At 46.6% G+C, this 16,738-nt stretch overlaps 1 protein-coding gene across 3 annotated transcripts in view; it reads left to right on the top strand.

Moving 5' to 3' along the window:
• The window catches only part of ABCC2 (ATP binding cassette subfamily C member 2), a 63,898-nt gene extending 47,461 nt beyond the window's left edge, over positions 1-16,437 (top strand). Inside the window, exons 24-32 of one of the 3 annotated variants that reach the window (XR_002524403.2) lie at positions 966-1,121; positions 2,663-2,862; positions 5,023-5,149; positions 6,684-6,785; positions 7,205-7,348; positions 8,570-8,669; positions 10,192-10,358; positions 14,479-14,673; positions 15,377-15,447. Coding sequence is in view for 2 of the 3 variants with exons in the window: in XM_031652131.1 (XP_031507991.1) it covers positions 966-1,121; positions 2,663-2,862; positions 5,023-5,149; positions 6,684-6,785; positions 7,205-7,348; positions 8,511-8,669; positions 10,192-10,358; positions 14,479-14,673; positions 15,377-15,506 (1,380 nt within the window). In the remaining variant the exon portion in view is untranslated. Of the gene's footprint in view, positions 1-965; positions 1,122-2,662; positions 2,863-5,022; positions 5,150-6,683; positions 6,786-7,204; positions 7,349-8,510; positions 8,670-10,191; positions 10,359-14,478; positions 14,674-15,376 lie in introns of all 3 variants that reach the window. The other 2 variants (XM_031652131.1, XM_021943577.2) reach the window with 2 other exon arrangements.
• Positions 16,438-16,738: the final 301 nt, after the last annotated feature.

Below are 16,738 nucleotides of genomic sequence, written 5' to 3'. Positions count from 1 at the left end.
TCCACATGACTCGAAGGCAACATGGCAGTAAGACACGTCTGTTCCCACTGGGTTCCTTGGTTAGAACATTGTCCAGGCAGGTTCACGTTCAACCCCAGCTCCCTTCCCCTTGGTCCTCTATGCTTGGCAGAGGAAACAACTTCCTGAGTATCAGTCAAGAGTGGGTGGCGGGGCCTGATGACCAGAGCCTCCAAGCAAATGTTTATCAAATGCCTGTTATGTGCCAGGCTCTGTTCTAGGTACTCAATGGAATTAGGACCTGTGTAAAGTTAGAATAATTGAATTGGCTTAGTTACGGGAGAAGAATTTACCTGTAAGGCTCTATTAGCTTACAATGATTATGAATGGTTTAGTAAATCTGACAAGTGGGAATTTCACTGAGAAGCATGAAAACCTTTACCAAATCTGTTGAAAAAGGTAAAGGATGACTGCCATCATCTGTTTGGAGGGATTTTTATAAATGAATAATTTTTTTTTTTTTTTTGATACGAAGTCTCACTCTGTCACCCAGGCTGGAGTGCAGTGGCATGATCTTGGCTCACTGCAACCTCCACCTCCCAGGTTCAAGTGATTTTCCTGCCTCAGCTTCCTGAGTAACTGGGATTACAGGCACATGCCACCATGCCCAGCTAATTTTTGTATTTTTAGTAGAGACGGAGTTTCACCATGTTGGTCAGGCTGGTCTTGAACTCCCAATCTCAGGTGATCCACCTGCCTTGGCCTCGCAAAGTGCTGGGATTACAGGTGTGAGCCACCGTGCCCGGCCTAAATGAAGAAATTATGGAAATGAAATTGGTTATTGGGGTGAGCAGTGCAGCCTAGTGCAAATGGACACAATGAAATGATTACATGAAGGAGTACTGGGAACAAACAGAATCCAGCAGATCCCTTGCTAGGACACGGAAGATGTAAACTATCTTAGGAAGACCTCAATGATGGTGTAGCTCTCCTAATTGTTTTCCTAGGATATTTCCACGGTGGATGACACCCTGCCTCAGTCCATGCGCAGCTGGGTTACATGCTTCTTGGGGATAATCAGCACCCTTGTCATGATCTGCATGGCCACGCCTGTCTTCACCATCATCGTCATTCCTCTTGGCATTATTTATGTATCTGTTCAGGTAGGTTTGGAAATTTGGCTAAGTCATCCTTCCTCTCTGTTTACAAAAGCCCAGCCTCTTTCCTGAGAATCTTCTTTGGTTCATTGCTAGTCCTTCATTCCTCCCCTCAGCATCTTTGCCATTTAGTCATACATTGGCATACCCAGGAGCCCACAGGCCACTGTCTGAAGCTGAAGTGAGAGCATCAGTGGGTGCACCATTCGTGGCAAATGTCACCCTAACTGCTGCCCGCCTCCCACCTCCTGGAAGCTTAGGTGGGACAGATTTATGTTTGGATCCAAGACTACTTTGAGATTGGCTCTGGATACAGTCTTGCAGCTCCATAAGATCCCCCCTGACGATTAGGTCGGTTCCAGAAGAGCCATGCTGTGGTGCTTCCTTGGTTGACTTTGGACAGGTATAGCTGCTTGGAGATGTCACTCAGCAGCAGCTGGGTCTCTCTTTTTACTTCAGCAAAGTTCTAGTTTCACTGGGGTGTCTGTGGGTAGTTTAGGCTCAATTCCGGCGTATTCTTCGAGGGAATGTGCACCTTGAAAGCAAAACAGGGAAACTGGAATGAGTGGAAGGAACCCTATTCCCACAATAAAATGGATGAGGGAGGGGGAGTCTGTGGGGGAACTCTGGTCCCACCAGCTGCTTTTGTGGTGAACTGTTTGCCTGGGGAAACAATTCTGAAGACATTGTGGTCAGGGGCCTGTGGCCTTGTGGCCTGCGATTGGCGGCTCCCGCCGTGTCCACGTGCAGTTCCTCAGGCACACTGTCACTATAGTGGCCTTTTAACTGTTAATAACAAACCAACAAACAAGAAGCAGGGTTATTGGAGGGGACGTCTGTACATCCCTGTATAACATTTTGCATCCCGACTCTCCAATGCCCCACTCTTCCCAGGTTTCAACAAATCCTCACAGAATCTAGTAGCAGCACGGACTCATTCCACTCCCCCTGGCCCTCAGGCCACAGGGTTCTTCCTGCGTTGGATTCCACCCTGTTCCAGTTCTTACCCCCTCAGCACTCTGCATACCTCCAGAATTCTCTGTACCTTCACACACCACTGAGGCACAGTTTTGGTCACTTACCTGAACAGATTCTTCCATTTTTACCCAAACCTAGGCATGCCTTTTTCTGGCCATTTCCTGCCCATCCCCATGGGCCCCGCTGCCTTTACAAAATCCTTTTGAGGACGTTTTCTCTAATGAGTACAGAAACTGTCACATGGACGAGATCCATAGGTCTGGGGGATATGGGTTAGGCTGACGGAACTCCTCGGGAGGTTTGGAGACTCAAAGCTCTGAGGCTGTGGTGTGGTCTCCTCATGTTCACCCGCCTCTGTTCCCCGCCAACCCCAGTCTTCTCATTGGTCTCCTCCTCGGAGCCTCTCTCATCATATTCTGCTCCCAGACATGGCACGGCAGGCTTTTGTCTTGTTCAGACGTAAGCTGTGGCCGTCAAGGGGAAGAACGCTGGGTTGTGGCCAGAAAGAAGGAAGATGGTGGATGCCCCATGACTGCAGGACTGGCTGATTCTTTACTTTTTGTGTCCAGATATTTTATGTGTCTACCTCCCGCCAGCTGAGGCGTCTGGACTCTGTCACCAGGTCCCCAATCTACTCTCACTTCAGCGAGACTGTGTCAGGTTTGCCGGTTATCCGTGCCTTTGAGCACCAGCAGCGATTTCTGAAACAAAATGAGGTGAGGATTGACACCAACCAGAAATGTGTCTTTTCCTGGATCATCTCCAACAGGTGAGGCTTCCCCTGGGTATTTACCCATGTGTGTGCTTTGGGGTTCTACATGTTTGACATTAGCTGTGGGAGGGCAGGCATGGCTAGTGGTGTGAAATTCACTCTGGCCACACACACTGTCGTGCTGTGTAAGTGGAGAGAAGAAAGCATGAGCTTTGGAGTCAGAGACTGGGTCCCCATGCCAGCTCTGCTGTTTACCAAGCTGGGTGAATTGCCTTGGCCTCTCTAAGGAAAATCTCCATTTCTTTGTTTTTGTAATGGCCAGAACACACCCTATCTCACAGGGTTCCACCTGTCTCATGGTGGAAGTCAAATGACACTTGTGAGCGTTTTGTAACCCAGTACCAAACAAGTTCTGGGTGAACTGAACATCCTCTGTTTACTTTTCTGAGAACGGATGTGAGATTCTCCGTAGTCATGACACTCTTTCTGGATAGTGAAGGCCGTGGAGGTTGGAGAGAGAAGAGTTGGAAATTTTTAGGTAAGATCATTGATGACAGAAAGAGAAAATTCCACCCTGTGAACAGGGTGAGCGGTATTCTCCAGTATCCTTAAGCCCTGGCAAGCGGTATGTCCTGGAAAGAGGAAGATCTTTTTCAGAAAGAAAAATTCTTGAGTGGCTTCCAAAGTGTCTTGAGGCGCTAAAGATGCTCAGTATTATTTGGAATGTGGAAAGGTCAGAAGTTTGATTGTAAAGATATTTTATTTCTTAGAGACTTTCCAAGAAGGAAAAGGCATATAAGTAAATCTTATTAGACCTTCACTGTAAAGTACATGTCATATTTATTCATACACATGCTGTGCTGGAATTATTGGTGCGGACATTTAAATACATTTTCTTTGGGAAAGTCCTTTTTTTTTTTTTTTTTTTTTTTTGGAGTTTCCCTCTTGTTGCCCAGGCTGGAGTACAGTTGCAATCTCAGCTCACCACAACCTCTGCCTCCTGGGTTCAAGCAATTCTCCTGCCTCAGCCTCCCAAGTAGCTGGGATTACAGGCATGCACCACCACGCCCAGTTAATTTTTTTTTATTTTTAGTAGAGACGGGGTTTCTCCATGTTGGTCAGGCTGGTCTTGAACTCTCTACCTCAGGTGATCTGCCTGTCTCAGCCTCCCACAGTGCTGGGATTACAGGCGTGAGCCACCGCGCCCGGCCTGGGAAAGTCCGTTTTTATAAACTGTGTCTATACGCACGTTCTCTTCAGTTCTCTATGAAATCCAAGTGTATATACCTGTGGCCAACTCGCACCTAATTTCCTTTCACCCTCAGCTTCTTCTTCCCCTTTTACAAATGCTGAAATCAAACGGGGCACGTTGACCCTTCCTGTGGTGCTTACTTTTTAATCTTACACATGGATTCACTACAGCATTGCTTCCCCAGCCTGATCAAAAGAAGTCATTTGGAGCGTTCATTTAAAATGCAGATTCTTGGCCGGGAGCAATGGCTCATACCTGTAATTCCAGCACTTTGGAAGACTGAGACAAGCAGATCACGTGAGCCCAGGAGTTCAAGACCAGCCTGGACAACATGATGAAATCCAGGCTCTACAGAAAACACACACACACACACACACACACACACACACACACACACAAAAGTAGCTGGGTTCGGTGGTGTGCACCTATAGTTCCAGCTACTTGGGAGGTTGAGGTGGGGAGGATGGCTTGAGCCCTGGAGGTCGAGGCTGCAGTGAGCCATGATCACGCCACTGCACTCTAGCCTTGGTGACAGAGCAAGACCTTGTCTCATAAAACAAAAACAAACAGAAAAAATGCATATTCTTGAATCCCATCCTAGGCGCCCTGAAATCAGAATCTTAAAGGAAGGGGTCTGGGAATTTTCCACATGAATTTGTAACATTGTATACTAACAGTTGCCCTAGGTGATTCTTATGATTTGGTGAGTTTGGTGGACATTGCACTGTAGGATTCCCTTAGTTCAGCAAAGCCCTCTAGGATCTTTAAAATGCAATCTATTTTCTTAAAAATAATATCAATAGGCTTTTAGGAAAACATGTTGTTTCTAAGTCAAATTGAAGCATCACCTAAGAGTGCAGCCTGATCGAGTCAAACCCTCTGAGAATGTTCTGTGAACACCAAGTTTGCTGGTTAAGATGAGGATGTGATCAGTGACACCCACTCTCTTGTTCTGTTGCCCACAGGTGGCTAGCAATTCGCCTGGAGCTGGTTGGGAACCTGATCGTCTTCTTTTCAGCCTTGATGATGGTTATCTACAGAGATACCCTAAGTGGGGACACTGTTGGCTTTGTTCTGTCCAATGCACTCAATGTGAGTTTGAAGGTTGAGAGTTTGGTTTTGTTAGTGCACTTATTCTTAAATTAAGCCTGATGTATACTGTGGAGTCTGTGCTCTTGATTCCTTCTTAAACCCAGAGGGACTAAGGGAGGCTGAGGTACAAACCCTGGCTCCATCTTTTACCCATGGACATGCTCCTTACTCTTCCTAAGTAGACATGAATGCCATCTAGAAAACTGGACATAAATATTGACCTTAGGGCTTAAGAAGGCAATTTCATGTGTTTCAATCTAATTGTTCCGTCTGCCTCTTTGCTTGGTTCTAGTTAAAAGAGAGAATACATAACTTTCTTCTCTAGAATGCAGCAGTAATCAGAAAGCCTTTTTGAACAAGTAATTCCTCCTGTGTTTATTTTTCTTAGATGGTAGAATAATTGGAGGTAATTCTAATAAAGAACATAGAGTCTGATAAAACCATAGAATGTGTCTCACTGCAGCATCCCCAGCATGACTAGGGGATACATGGCAGGCATGATTCTTTTCCAGCACCTAAGACAGTGGCTGGCACTACCGTAATTATTCAGCCAATATTTGTTATAAATGAGTCATTTGACCATCTTTTTGAACTAATTTTTTTTAGTTCAAAGAGATTGCATAGTTATATGTGGGCTTTATATAATAGTGGTGTCTTCATTAGAAGTTAATAAGGCTAGAGGAGCGCAGTGGCTCACACCTGCAATCCCAGCACTTTGGGAGGCCGAGGCGGGTGGATCACCTGAGGTCAGGAGTTTGAGACCAGCCTGGCCAACATGGTGAAACCCCATCTCTACTAAAAATACAAAAATTAGCCAGGCGTGGTGGCAGGTGCCTGTAATCCCAGCTACTAGAGAGGCAAGAGACTGCAGTCACTTAGTTCCTTGTGTCACTGCCCTTTCATCCCCCTATTTCTAGGCTTTTTAGCCCAGGACAGGCAAGGCAAATAGTCAGGAAACTATTGTATTGAACCAAAACAAAATGACTCAAATACCAGCAATTACATATGCTTCAATCTACACAAAGTGGATACTCCGATTCCCCATGATTCTGTCCTCTGCTATCTCTGGCTCCCTTTCTCTAACCACCATTTGCTCAACAAAAAACTCCCTGTGCATATATGCAAACTCCTGAGTCTTTTCCTGAGAGAAGTTTGCATCTGAGTAATCTACAGATTCCCTGGCCTGGATCATGCCTTTCTCTGATTCACAAAGAACACTAGGCATACAGGCAGGAGGCCTGACCTCTGCTCCCACTCCGCCCATTGCCAGACTCTCCAATTCCAGCTTTAGCCCCAAACCACTAGACACTCACATTGCGCTTTGTGTGAGCACCTAATTGTTCTGCAGCCATTCAATGCACTGCTCTTAATTCCTTCCCCAAGGAGGCAAGGATTGTCTTTCTTACGCTTTTCCTTACTCCCTTGCAGAGCCCAGCACAGTGCTGGGTACAAAGTCAGCACTGGATTGTCCTTGTGGTTTGAGTGGTTGAGTTTTGTGCCTATGATGATTTTCAGTCTTCTGGTTTTTCTGTAGATCACACAAACCCTGAACTGGCTGGTGAGGATGACATCAGAAATAGAGACCAACATTGTGGCGGCTGAGCGAATAACTGAGTACACAAAAGTGGAAAATGAGGTAAGGAGGAACTGGAAAAATCCAGGGACAAGGCAAAAACAACATGCACCTCCTTCGAGGGTGCATTTGTAGAATTTCTCCATATTTCACATGGGCCCGTAATGGTCCCTAAAGTTTCCTTTCCTCGAACTCAAAGGACCTCATTTCTTCAAACTTAGAATAGGAAATGGTTTAGGGGATGTCAAGTCTTGGAACATACCATGGAGATCTACAGCACAAGCTTGTGGTGTATTTTTCTTTAACTGAATAAGGTAGGAACTTTCCAAAGTACAAGTCCAGTTCATTCTATTAAATGCAGAGGCCATTAGGTAGCTGGGACACTGCTACCCTTCTCCTGATCTATGACACGAGTCATGGGTAGACTGTTCGGCTGAGTTGTCACCTTATAAAACTTACTTCTCATCTTGTCTCCTTGCCAGGCACCCTGGGTGACTGATAAGAGGCCTCCGCCAGATTGGCCCAGCAAAGGCAGGATCCAGTTTAATAACTACCAAGTGCGGTACCGACCTGAGCTGGATCTGGTCCTCAGAGGGATCACTTGTGACATCGGTAGCATGGAGAAGGTAGGTGGAGTGAAGCAAGGCCTGGATGGGAGGCCTTGTGATCAAACAGCAATTGGACAGAGTGGAGAGCAGCTGGGCCCTAAGCCTTCATCATCTGGATCTGGGAGAGGGTCAGGGCACTTCCTCTGCTCTGGGGAGGTGTGGGGACACAGTATCAGAGGGAAGGATAGCAGCCAGGAATCACACAGACTTACTGCAGCTGTGGGGGCCTTCTGCTCAGCTCCTCCCTGCCTCCTAGCCAGCTGACCAGGGCCCCTTTCCTATAAGGTCCACAGTACGCAGAGAGGAAGTCAGGAAAGAAACAAGGGGGCATCCAGGCCTGGTGAAGGAACTGTTGAGAATAGCAGTGTGGAGGGTTGTCCCTGAAGGAAGAATGGCCCAGTTCTCCTCCCAGTCTTCAAAGTCAGGCACCCTCCTTAGGTGCTGTTGTTCTCCGAGGACTTGGGGTCTGATGAGCAAGGGCGCTGAAGTCCAGATCAGAGTCTGGCTCTGAGCTGGTGGCAGACCTAATCTTTCCCTTCTTCACAAGGATTTTTCTTCTTTCTTTATTTTTACTTTTATTTATTTATTTATTCGTTTATTTTTTGAGATGGAGTCTCACTCTATTACCCAGGCTGGAGTGCAGTGGTGCAATCTTGGCTCACTGCAACCTCTGCTTCCCGGGCTCAAGTGATTTTCCTACTCAGACTCCCAAGTAGCTGGGACTACAGGTGCACGCCACCATGCCTGGCTAATTTTTTTTTGTATTTTTAGTAGAGACGGGGTTTCTCCATGTTGACCAGGCTGGTCTTGAACTCCTGGCCTCAGGTGATCTGCCCGCCTTGGCCTCCCAAAGTGCTGGGATTACAGGCATGAGCGACCGCACCTGGCCTAAACAAGGATTTTGTTTTTATCTATAAGTTCCAATAATAATTGTAACAACAGCTGCCAAGAGAGTCCATTTCAAACAGTGACTATAGTTCTCAGCAAACAATGATTTTTGACATCTTTTTCTGACATCCGGGTACTTTTTTCCTTACCAAAACCAATATCAGTTTAGTATCTTAGAGATGGAGCAGCCAATCACTGCCTCTTACCTCCTGTGACTGTGAACGCCCTGGCTAAATAACTTCTCCCCAAGAATTGCATGTGGAACTAATGTGTAAGGGAACTATATTCACAGATTGGTGTGGTGGGCAGGACAGGAGCTGGAAAGTCATCCCTCACAAACTGCCTCTTCAGAATCTTAGAGGCTGCCGGTGGTCAGATCATCATTGATGGAGTAGATATTGCTTCCATTGGGCTCCACGACCTCCGAGAGAAGCTGACCATCATCCCCCAGGTGAGCTCTAGAACTTACTCGGGCACATGCCGTGGGGAGCAGCTTGTTTTACAGGAAACATATGCAGCTTCTTCTTGATGTCTATTCAGTCAGCACTGTCAATTCCGCAGTCTACTCCGGATACCTGAGCTAGTTCCCTGGGATGGACACGTCGTTTCCAGGTTTCCAGAACTTAAGTTTTGAAATGTTTGGTAATATGCATTTGTGGCTGCCTGTATCTGACCACTAGGTGGCAGCAACACAACAGAAGTCAAGCAGAGCGGATGATTATTTAGCGTTGCTATAGCCCATGACGGTTTGCAAGACTTCTGCAATCAGCATTAGCAGTTTTGCCGCTGAAGCTTGAAGCCATTAAACTTTATACTTCCCATTTGCTATGGTTAAAAGGTAGAGGAGGGAATTTGCTGCAGGTTTCTGCCAGCAAGCGGAATGCTTCATGCATCAGCAAGAAAGATTTCCCCTCGGCTTCCTCTCCGGATCCTGCCAGATAAGGATTGCCGCGGGGCCTCTGGGCTCCCCAGCAGCGCGCGGCTCCTCAGGAGAACCTTTTGCCCTCCGCCCACTGCAGCCCAGTTCCTCTAGGGGTAGCTTTGGTCTGTGTGGTGTTTGCTCAGTTCGATAGTCCTTTCTCCAGCCTCTTCAAAAGGGTGACACCTTCTTTTTTTTTTTTTTTTTTTGGACCGGGGTTTCCCCCATCGCCCCAGCCGGGGGGCAGTGGCCAGATCTCAGCTCACTACAAGCTCTGCCTCCCGGGTTCACGCCATTCTCCTGCCTCAGCCTCCCAAGTAGCTGGGACTACAGGCGCCCGCCACCTTGCCCGGCTAGTTTTTTTTTTGTACTTTTTAGTAGAGACGGGGTTTCACCATATTAACCAGGATGGTCTCGATCTCCTGACCTCGTGATCCGCCCGTCTCGGTCTCCCAAAGTGCTGGGATTACAGGCTTGAGCCACCGCGCCCGGCCAGGTGACACCTTCTTCTCATGCGGCTGTACTATTCTTTCCTCTACCCTCTTCTGATCCCTCCACCTTGAAACCACGAGTTTGGGTTTGGGAGGCCGAGGCAGGTAAATCACTGGAGCCCAGGAGTTCAAGATCAGCCTAGGCAACATGGCAAGAAACCATCTCTACAAAAAATTGAAAAAATCAGCCAGGCATGGTGGTGTGTGCCTGTGGTCCCAGCTACTCGGGAGGCTGAGGTGGGAGGATCACCTGAGCTAAGGACGTCAAGGCTGTAGTGAGTGGTGTTGGTGCCACTGCACTCCAGTGTGGGCAACAGAGTGAAACTCGGTCTCAAAAGCAAAAAATAAACCGAGGACTTCTCTTAACCCTGTGCCTAGCCCCTGGCTGGTAGCCACTCCGAGCCTGAGGAGGGAAAACCTTGTGGAAGCTGAACCACAAACCAGCTTCCTGCCTCAGGAATCCACCTCAGGCCCAGTCCTATCCACCATCTCCCAGTCCCAAGGAACTCCGAGGTCCTTTTCTGGCGTGAGCCCCAACAGCCCCCTTGTCCCCTCACTTGCAGGACCCCATCCTGTTCTCTGGAAGCCTGAGGATGAATCTCGACCCTTTCAACAACTACTCAGATGAGGAGATTTGGAAGGCCCTGGAGCTGGCTCACCTCAAGTCTTTTGTGGCCAACCTGCAACTTGGGTTATCTCACGAAGTGACAGAGGCCGGTGGCAACCTGAGGTAATGTTCCATAGCCTGCTGCCCTGCAGGCAGTGAGAGGATGTGAGGGGGCCACTCCTCGTGTTCCTCGTGTTAGGTGATGCCTGGCATAGAATTTTCGCCGGGCGCAGTGGCTCAAGCCTGTAATCCCAGCACTTTGGGAGGCTGAGACAGGCGGATCACGAGGTCAGGAGATCGAGACCATCCTGGCTAATACAGTGAAACCCCGTCTCTACTAAAAAATACAAAAAAAAAAAAAAACTAGCCGGGCGAGGTGGCGGGCGCCTGTAGTCCCAGCTACTCGGGAGGCTGAGGCAGGAGAATGGCATGAACCCAGGAGGCGGAGCTTGCAGTGAGCTGAGATCCGGCCACTGCACTCCAGCCTGGGCAAGAGAGCCAGACTCCGCCTCAAAAAAAAAAAAAAAAAAGAATTTTCATCCGGGTCTGATTCCTAAAGTGTAAAATGAACCTGTTGTAAACTTCACAAGATAAAATAGATGTGAAAGTGCTTCAAAACTCTTGAAAACTGGCCAGGCACAATGGCTGACGCCTGTAGTCCCAGCACTCTGGGAGGCTGAGGCAGGTAGATCACCTGACATCAGGAGTTGGAGACCAGCCTGGTCAACATGGTGAAACCCTGTCTCTACTAAAAATACAAAAAGTAGCCGAGCATGGTGGTGGGCACCTGTAGTCCCAAGCTACTCAGGAGGCTGAGGCAGGAGAATCGCTTAAACCCAGGAAGTGGAGGTTGCAGTGAGCCAAGATTGTGCCACTACACTCCAGCCTGGGTGACAGAGCAAGACTCTGTCTAAAATAATAATAATAATAAAATAACTCTTGAAAACCTTTGTTATTGGCCGGGCTCAGTGGCTCATGCCTGTAATCCCAGCACTTTGGGAGGCTGAGGCCGGTGGATCGTGAGGTCAGGAGTTCAAGACCAGCCTGGCCAAGATAGTGAAAGCCCATCTCTACTAAAAATACAAAAAATTAACTGGGCATGGTGGCGGGCGCCTGTAATCTCAGCTACTCAGGAGGCTGAGGCAGAGAATTGCTTGAACTTGGGAGGCAGAGGCTGCAGTGAGCCGAGATCGCACCACTGCACTTCAGCCTGGGAGACAGAGCGAGACTCCATCTCAAAAAAAAAAAAAAGAAAAAGAAAACCTTTGTTATTAAATGTAATCCTCATATGATATTACACAATGTGAGCTTACATATCCCACGGTTGTGGAGAACCACAGAAAGCAGAGGCTCCCAGCTGCGCACGATCAGGATGAAAATAGTCTGGCTGCCTGGTCCAACCCTAGAGTCTGATTTAATTGTATGAGGTTAGACTGGACTTGGGGAGTTTTAAAGGATTCCCACAAGGCTGTTAAGCGCATCCCAGTTTAAAAACCACTGATCTAAAGAGCATGCGGATGACAGGGAACGTGACATCTGTAAAGTCCTTAGGCACTGCTGAAACACCTGAAGTCAACAAAAGACTGTCTTGGCTTTCAGTTATTTTTACGTTTCCAAAACATTTTTACGTAGCTGACAGTTCACTTCTGGCCTTTGCTGTATGTTTGTCCATTAATAAGTTGACCTGGCATTTTTCCTGTAACATTTTTGTTTTTCCTTCCATACACTTAAGTTCTGCCCTCAGCCAAAGCCCACTACTCGTGGACAGGTCTTGCTCCTGTCCCAGGTGCCTCAGTGGTGTTGGCAGGGAATAGGCCATTTGCAAGTTGAAGCTCAGGAAGGAAGGGACAGCTCAGTAACTGATTTATGGACCAGCCACTCTGGCTTCACCTGGGAGCTTGTTGCACATGCAGAATCTCAGGGGGTAGACCTACTCACCAGAATCTGCATTTTAGCAAGATTCCCAGGTGATTTGTGTGCACATTACACTTGAGAAGCACTGCCTAGAGTTTTGTGATTAACTAGGCTGCAAGCTAAAATCACCCAGGAAGCTTTAAAACTCCCAATGCCTAAACTGTAGCCCAGACCAATCGAATCGGGGACCCAGGTGATTTCAATGTGTAGCCCCAGGGAACAAGCCCTGGTAGAGAGCATCGCAGGTAACTTTCCCTCCACAACAGGTCTAGCAACTAGCAGGACTCAAGTAGGTCTTTAGGCCAGTGTAAAAGATCATTCAAACATTCAGTCAGCAAAAATGTAGTAACACCGGCCAGGCGCGTGGCTCATGCCTGTAATCCCAGCACTTTGGGAGGCCAACGCAGGCGAATCACCTGATGTCGGGAGTTTGAGACCAGCCTGACCAACATGGAGACACCCCATCTCTACTAAAAATACAAAATTAGCTGGGCAAGGTGGCGCATGCCTGTAATCCCTTGGGAGGCTGAGGCAGGAGAATTGCTTGAACCCGGGAGGCAGAGGTTGCAGTGAGCTGAGATTGCGCCATTGCCCTCCAGCCTGGGTGACAAGAGCAAAACTCCGTCTCAAAACAAAACCAAACAGTAATAACACCTACTATGTGCCAGGTACTGAAAATACACAGGCAAAGAGAGACACAACCCTGACTTCCTAGCACTAACAGCATAATGAAGACAGACGTGTGACAGTAAATGCCAGTACAGTCTGTGCTACAGAGGGGACATGTGGGATGCTATGATAGGGTGCAATGGGAGGCCTTGACATTTCTGGTTTGTAAAAACAAAAATCATGCCATCTTTCTCCTGTCCAAGCTGAGAGATGCTTAAATGGTATTACCAATGCCTTGATTTCAGACCTGAGTTTCAAACCTGGACCGGGGGACTAAAACTTACATTTCTCTGTTGAATGACAGGCAAGTTCAGCTGGGCGAGAGCAGCTGAAAGCCAAAGTGGCGCCCCAGCAACAGAGTCTGTTACTCTGAAGTCCAAAGTATACATGACACTTGGGGCCAGGCAGGAGTTTGGTACAAGCTAAGTAAATAGTTTTTCAGTGTCTCTGATCTTACATTACGGGGGGGGGGGGGGGGGGGGGGGGAAACTGGAAGTTCATCTCCTGCAGAAATTTTCTTACAGAGAATTACAGAACTTTAGCCACCCCCTGTTTAATATGTTCCCTAATAGCCACAGCAGGAAAGAGCAATTAGCAAATTCCTGAATATTTCCTTCACATCATTTCCCAAAGCTTCTTTATGTAAGTAAGAGGTCCAGCCTTCATTACAGGCTTTTAGCAAATTAAAGCCATTTGCATTTTACAAGCATATTTGAATTCCACATACATTGCATCTCACACCAAGACATCACGTTCATTAGACAGCTTCATCTCTAATCAAGGCAGAAGGCTTTGAACAAATAATTAGCCTTGAGATTAGAATTACACATTAAAATAATAAATGGATTTGCTAAGGCCACAAAGAAATGCCACTGGGGCATTCTAGTGTAGTTCCTCCCTATATTAATGGTTTCAGGTCAAATACTGCTAAAGTAAACTTGGTGACATTCATGTTGTTTTGGAAATGTTGATATCACGGCAACCAAATGCAAAGCATTGTTCCTGGGCCAGTGTTATCCAAACTTGTTTAAGCATAAAAATGGCCTGGGGTGCTTAGTAAAAAGGCACGTTCCTAGGCTCCTCCCCATTCTGATTGAGTAAAGCAGAGGCCCAGAAATATGACTTTTTTTTTTTTTTTTTTTTTTTTTGAGACGGAGTCTCGCTCTGTCGCCCAGGCTGGAGTGCAGTGGCGCGATCTCGGCTCACTGCAAGCTCCACCTCCCGGGCTCACGCCATTCTCCCGCCTCAGCCTCCGAGTAGCTGGGACTACAGGCGCCCGCCACCGCGCCCGGCTAGTTTTTTTTTTTGTATTTTTAGTAGAGACGGGGTTTCACCATGTTAGCCAGGATGGTCTCGATCTCCTGACCTCGTGATCCACCCGCCTCGGCCTCCCAAAGTGCTGGGATTACAGGCTTGAGCCACCGCGCCCGGCCAAATATGACTTTTTAATTAAGTACTTGGGGTGGGTCTTCAATCGGGGAAGTTTGAAAAACGATGCTCACAATAGCAACGTACTGCTTGTTGAAGAGGCCCAAACATTCCAGGGCAATTTTGGAGTGGGGGTTTTGAAAGTCTCATCTGGAACATGAAAATGGTCCCCTGCCCTGCGTCTTTCCTTGGTCCTTAGGAGCTAACGCATAGCTGCTTCTATTGGCTGCAGCATAGGCCAGAGGCAGCTGCTGTGCCTGGGCAGGGCTCTGCTTCGGAAATCCAAGATCCTGGTCCTGGATGAGGCCACTGCTGCGGTGGATCTGGAGACAGACAACCTCATTCAGACGACCATCCAAAACGAGTTCGCCCACTGCACAGTGATCACCATCGCCCACAGGCTGCACACCATCATGGACAGTGACAAGTGAGTGGGGGGGGACAGGGCTTGACACAGATGGCTTAACCCTTGCTCTACAGTAACAGTGTCTGCCGGGAAACACCTAATGGCAGAAGGTTTAACCACCACCATATTACTGATGAGGAAACTGAGACTTAGAGATGTCAAGTAATCTGGCCAAAATTTTACATCAAGCGAGTGAAAGCGAACAAGGTTAAGGGAACTATTCATATCTTGAGGGTAAAATAGGAAACTGTGTGTTGTAACAATTAACTGGGTATGGGGAGGTGGCAGCTCAAGCGGTGAGAGGCAGATGTTGACCGTAGACCTTCCCAACTGTCCTGAGCCTCAGCTGCTGCTCTGTGAAATAGCTAGACGCTTTCTATTCCTTCCAGCTGTGTCATATTACAATCAAAGTCAGTAATCTTAGAAAGCTGTTTGGAGATGATAGGCACCCTTTGTAAACCAATCTATCCTTAAACAATGTGTACTTTTTAAAAAACTCATGTAAATGGACTCATACTGCCTGTATTCTTATATTACTTGATTCTTTTGTTCAGTATTATTTGCAGAATTAATCCATGTTGATGTGCGTAGCTGTGGCTCATTGATTTTCAGGGCTTTGTAACCTTGTCTGACTATACCACAACTTAGTCCTGGTTATTCTTATAAATGCCTAGACTTGAGATGCTGCTTTCTAAGACTTTTCTTTCTTTCTTCCTTGTTTCAGGGTAATGGTCCTAGACAATGGGAAGATTGTAGAGTACGGCAGCCCTGAAGAACTGCTACAAACCCCTGGACCCTTTTACTTTATGGCTAAGGAAGCTGGCATTGAGAATGTGAACAGCACAGAATTCTAGCAGAAGGCTCCATGGGTTAGAAAAGGACTATAAGAATAATTTCTTATTTAATTTTATTTTTTGTAAAATACAGAATACATACAAAAGTATGTATAAAATGTACATTTTATAAAAGGATAAGTGAACATCCATGAACCTACTACCCAGGTTAAGAAAATAAATATCACCAGGTAGTTGAGAAACCCCTCGATTGTCTACCTCGATCGTACTTCCGTGCTACCCACCTCTCCCAGGGACAAGCACTGTCCTGAATTTCATGATGATTATTCCCTTGCCTTTCATTTCCGTTTTATCACCTTGGTATGTGTCTTTAAACAACGTATACCCTTTTTTACTTATGTAAGTGGACTGACTCACACTGCATACATCTTCTATGACTTGATTCTTTTGTTCAATATTGTATTTGAGATTCATCCATGGTGATGCAAATAGGTGCGTTATTTTTTTTCACTGCTCTATAAGCTGGCATTGTATGAATACAGCACAATGTATCAGTTTTAACATTGGGGATCATTAGCATTATTCTCAGGTTTTTAAAAATTATAAACAATTCTACTATGGACATTCTGGTCTACATCTCCTGGCACATATGTAAGAGTTTCTCTAGGGTATACCCTAGGAATGGAGGGTATGCACATGTTTACATGCATTAACTAGCTGGTGCCAAACTGGTAATGCCAACTGAAAACATTGCTGTCAATCTGATGAATATGAATTGATGTATCACTGAGAATTTCATTTGCATTTCCCTGGTATCTATTGGGGATGAATATATTTTCATGTTTCTGATTTGCATTTCCAATCATTTTTTAAATATTGTGTCTGATAATTCCAATGTCTGGATTCTTTATCTGTTGTTTCTGTTGGTTTTTACTCATGGTATTTTATTTCCTTGTATGTCTTGTGCATTTTTATTATAAGCTTGTTCTCCTTAAAACTTTGTGGACATTCTTTGGGGCCTAAGTTGACCGTGAGTTCTTCCTGAGGGAATTGGGAATGCATTAGCCTGTTGCCTGGGGCATTACCCAGAACCTCTTTGAATGAAATTCTTCACTAAGGGGTTTCAAACCACCGTGCAACTTCAGACCACAATCCTGTACAAAAGCCAGCTTGTGATTTACAAATTCTCGAGGGAGAGTGACAGGTTGGAGATAGGTGTGGGTTTTGTTGTTGATTTTGACTCCTGCATTCTGCATGGCAGGATCTAGGCCTCTTTACCTGTACGTTGCAGG

The sequence above is a fragment of the Papio anubis genome, chromosome 11, assembly GCF_008728515.1.
Source record: "Papio anubis isolate 15944 chromosome 11, Panubis1.0, whole genome shotgun sequence".
Lineage (NCBI taxonomy): Eukaryota > Metazoa > Chordata > Mammalia > Primates > Cercopithecidae > Papio > Papio anubis.
This window is presented reverse-complemented; position numbering and strand designations above follow the sequence as displayed.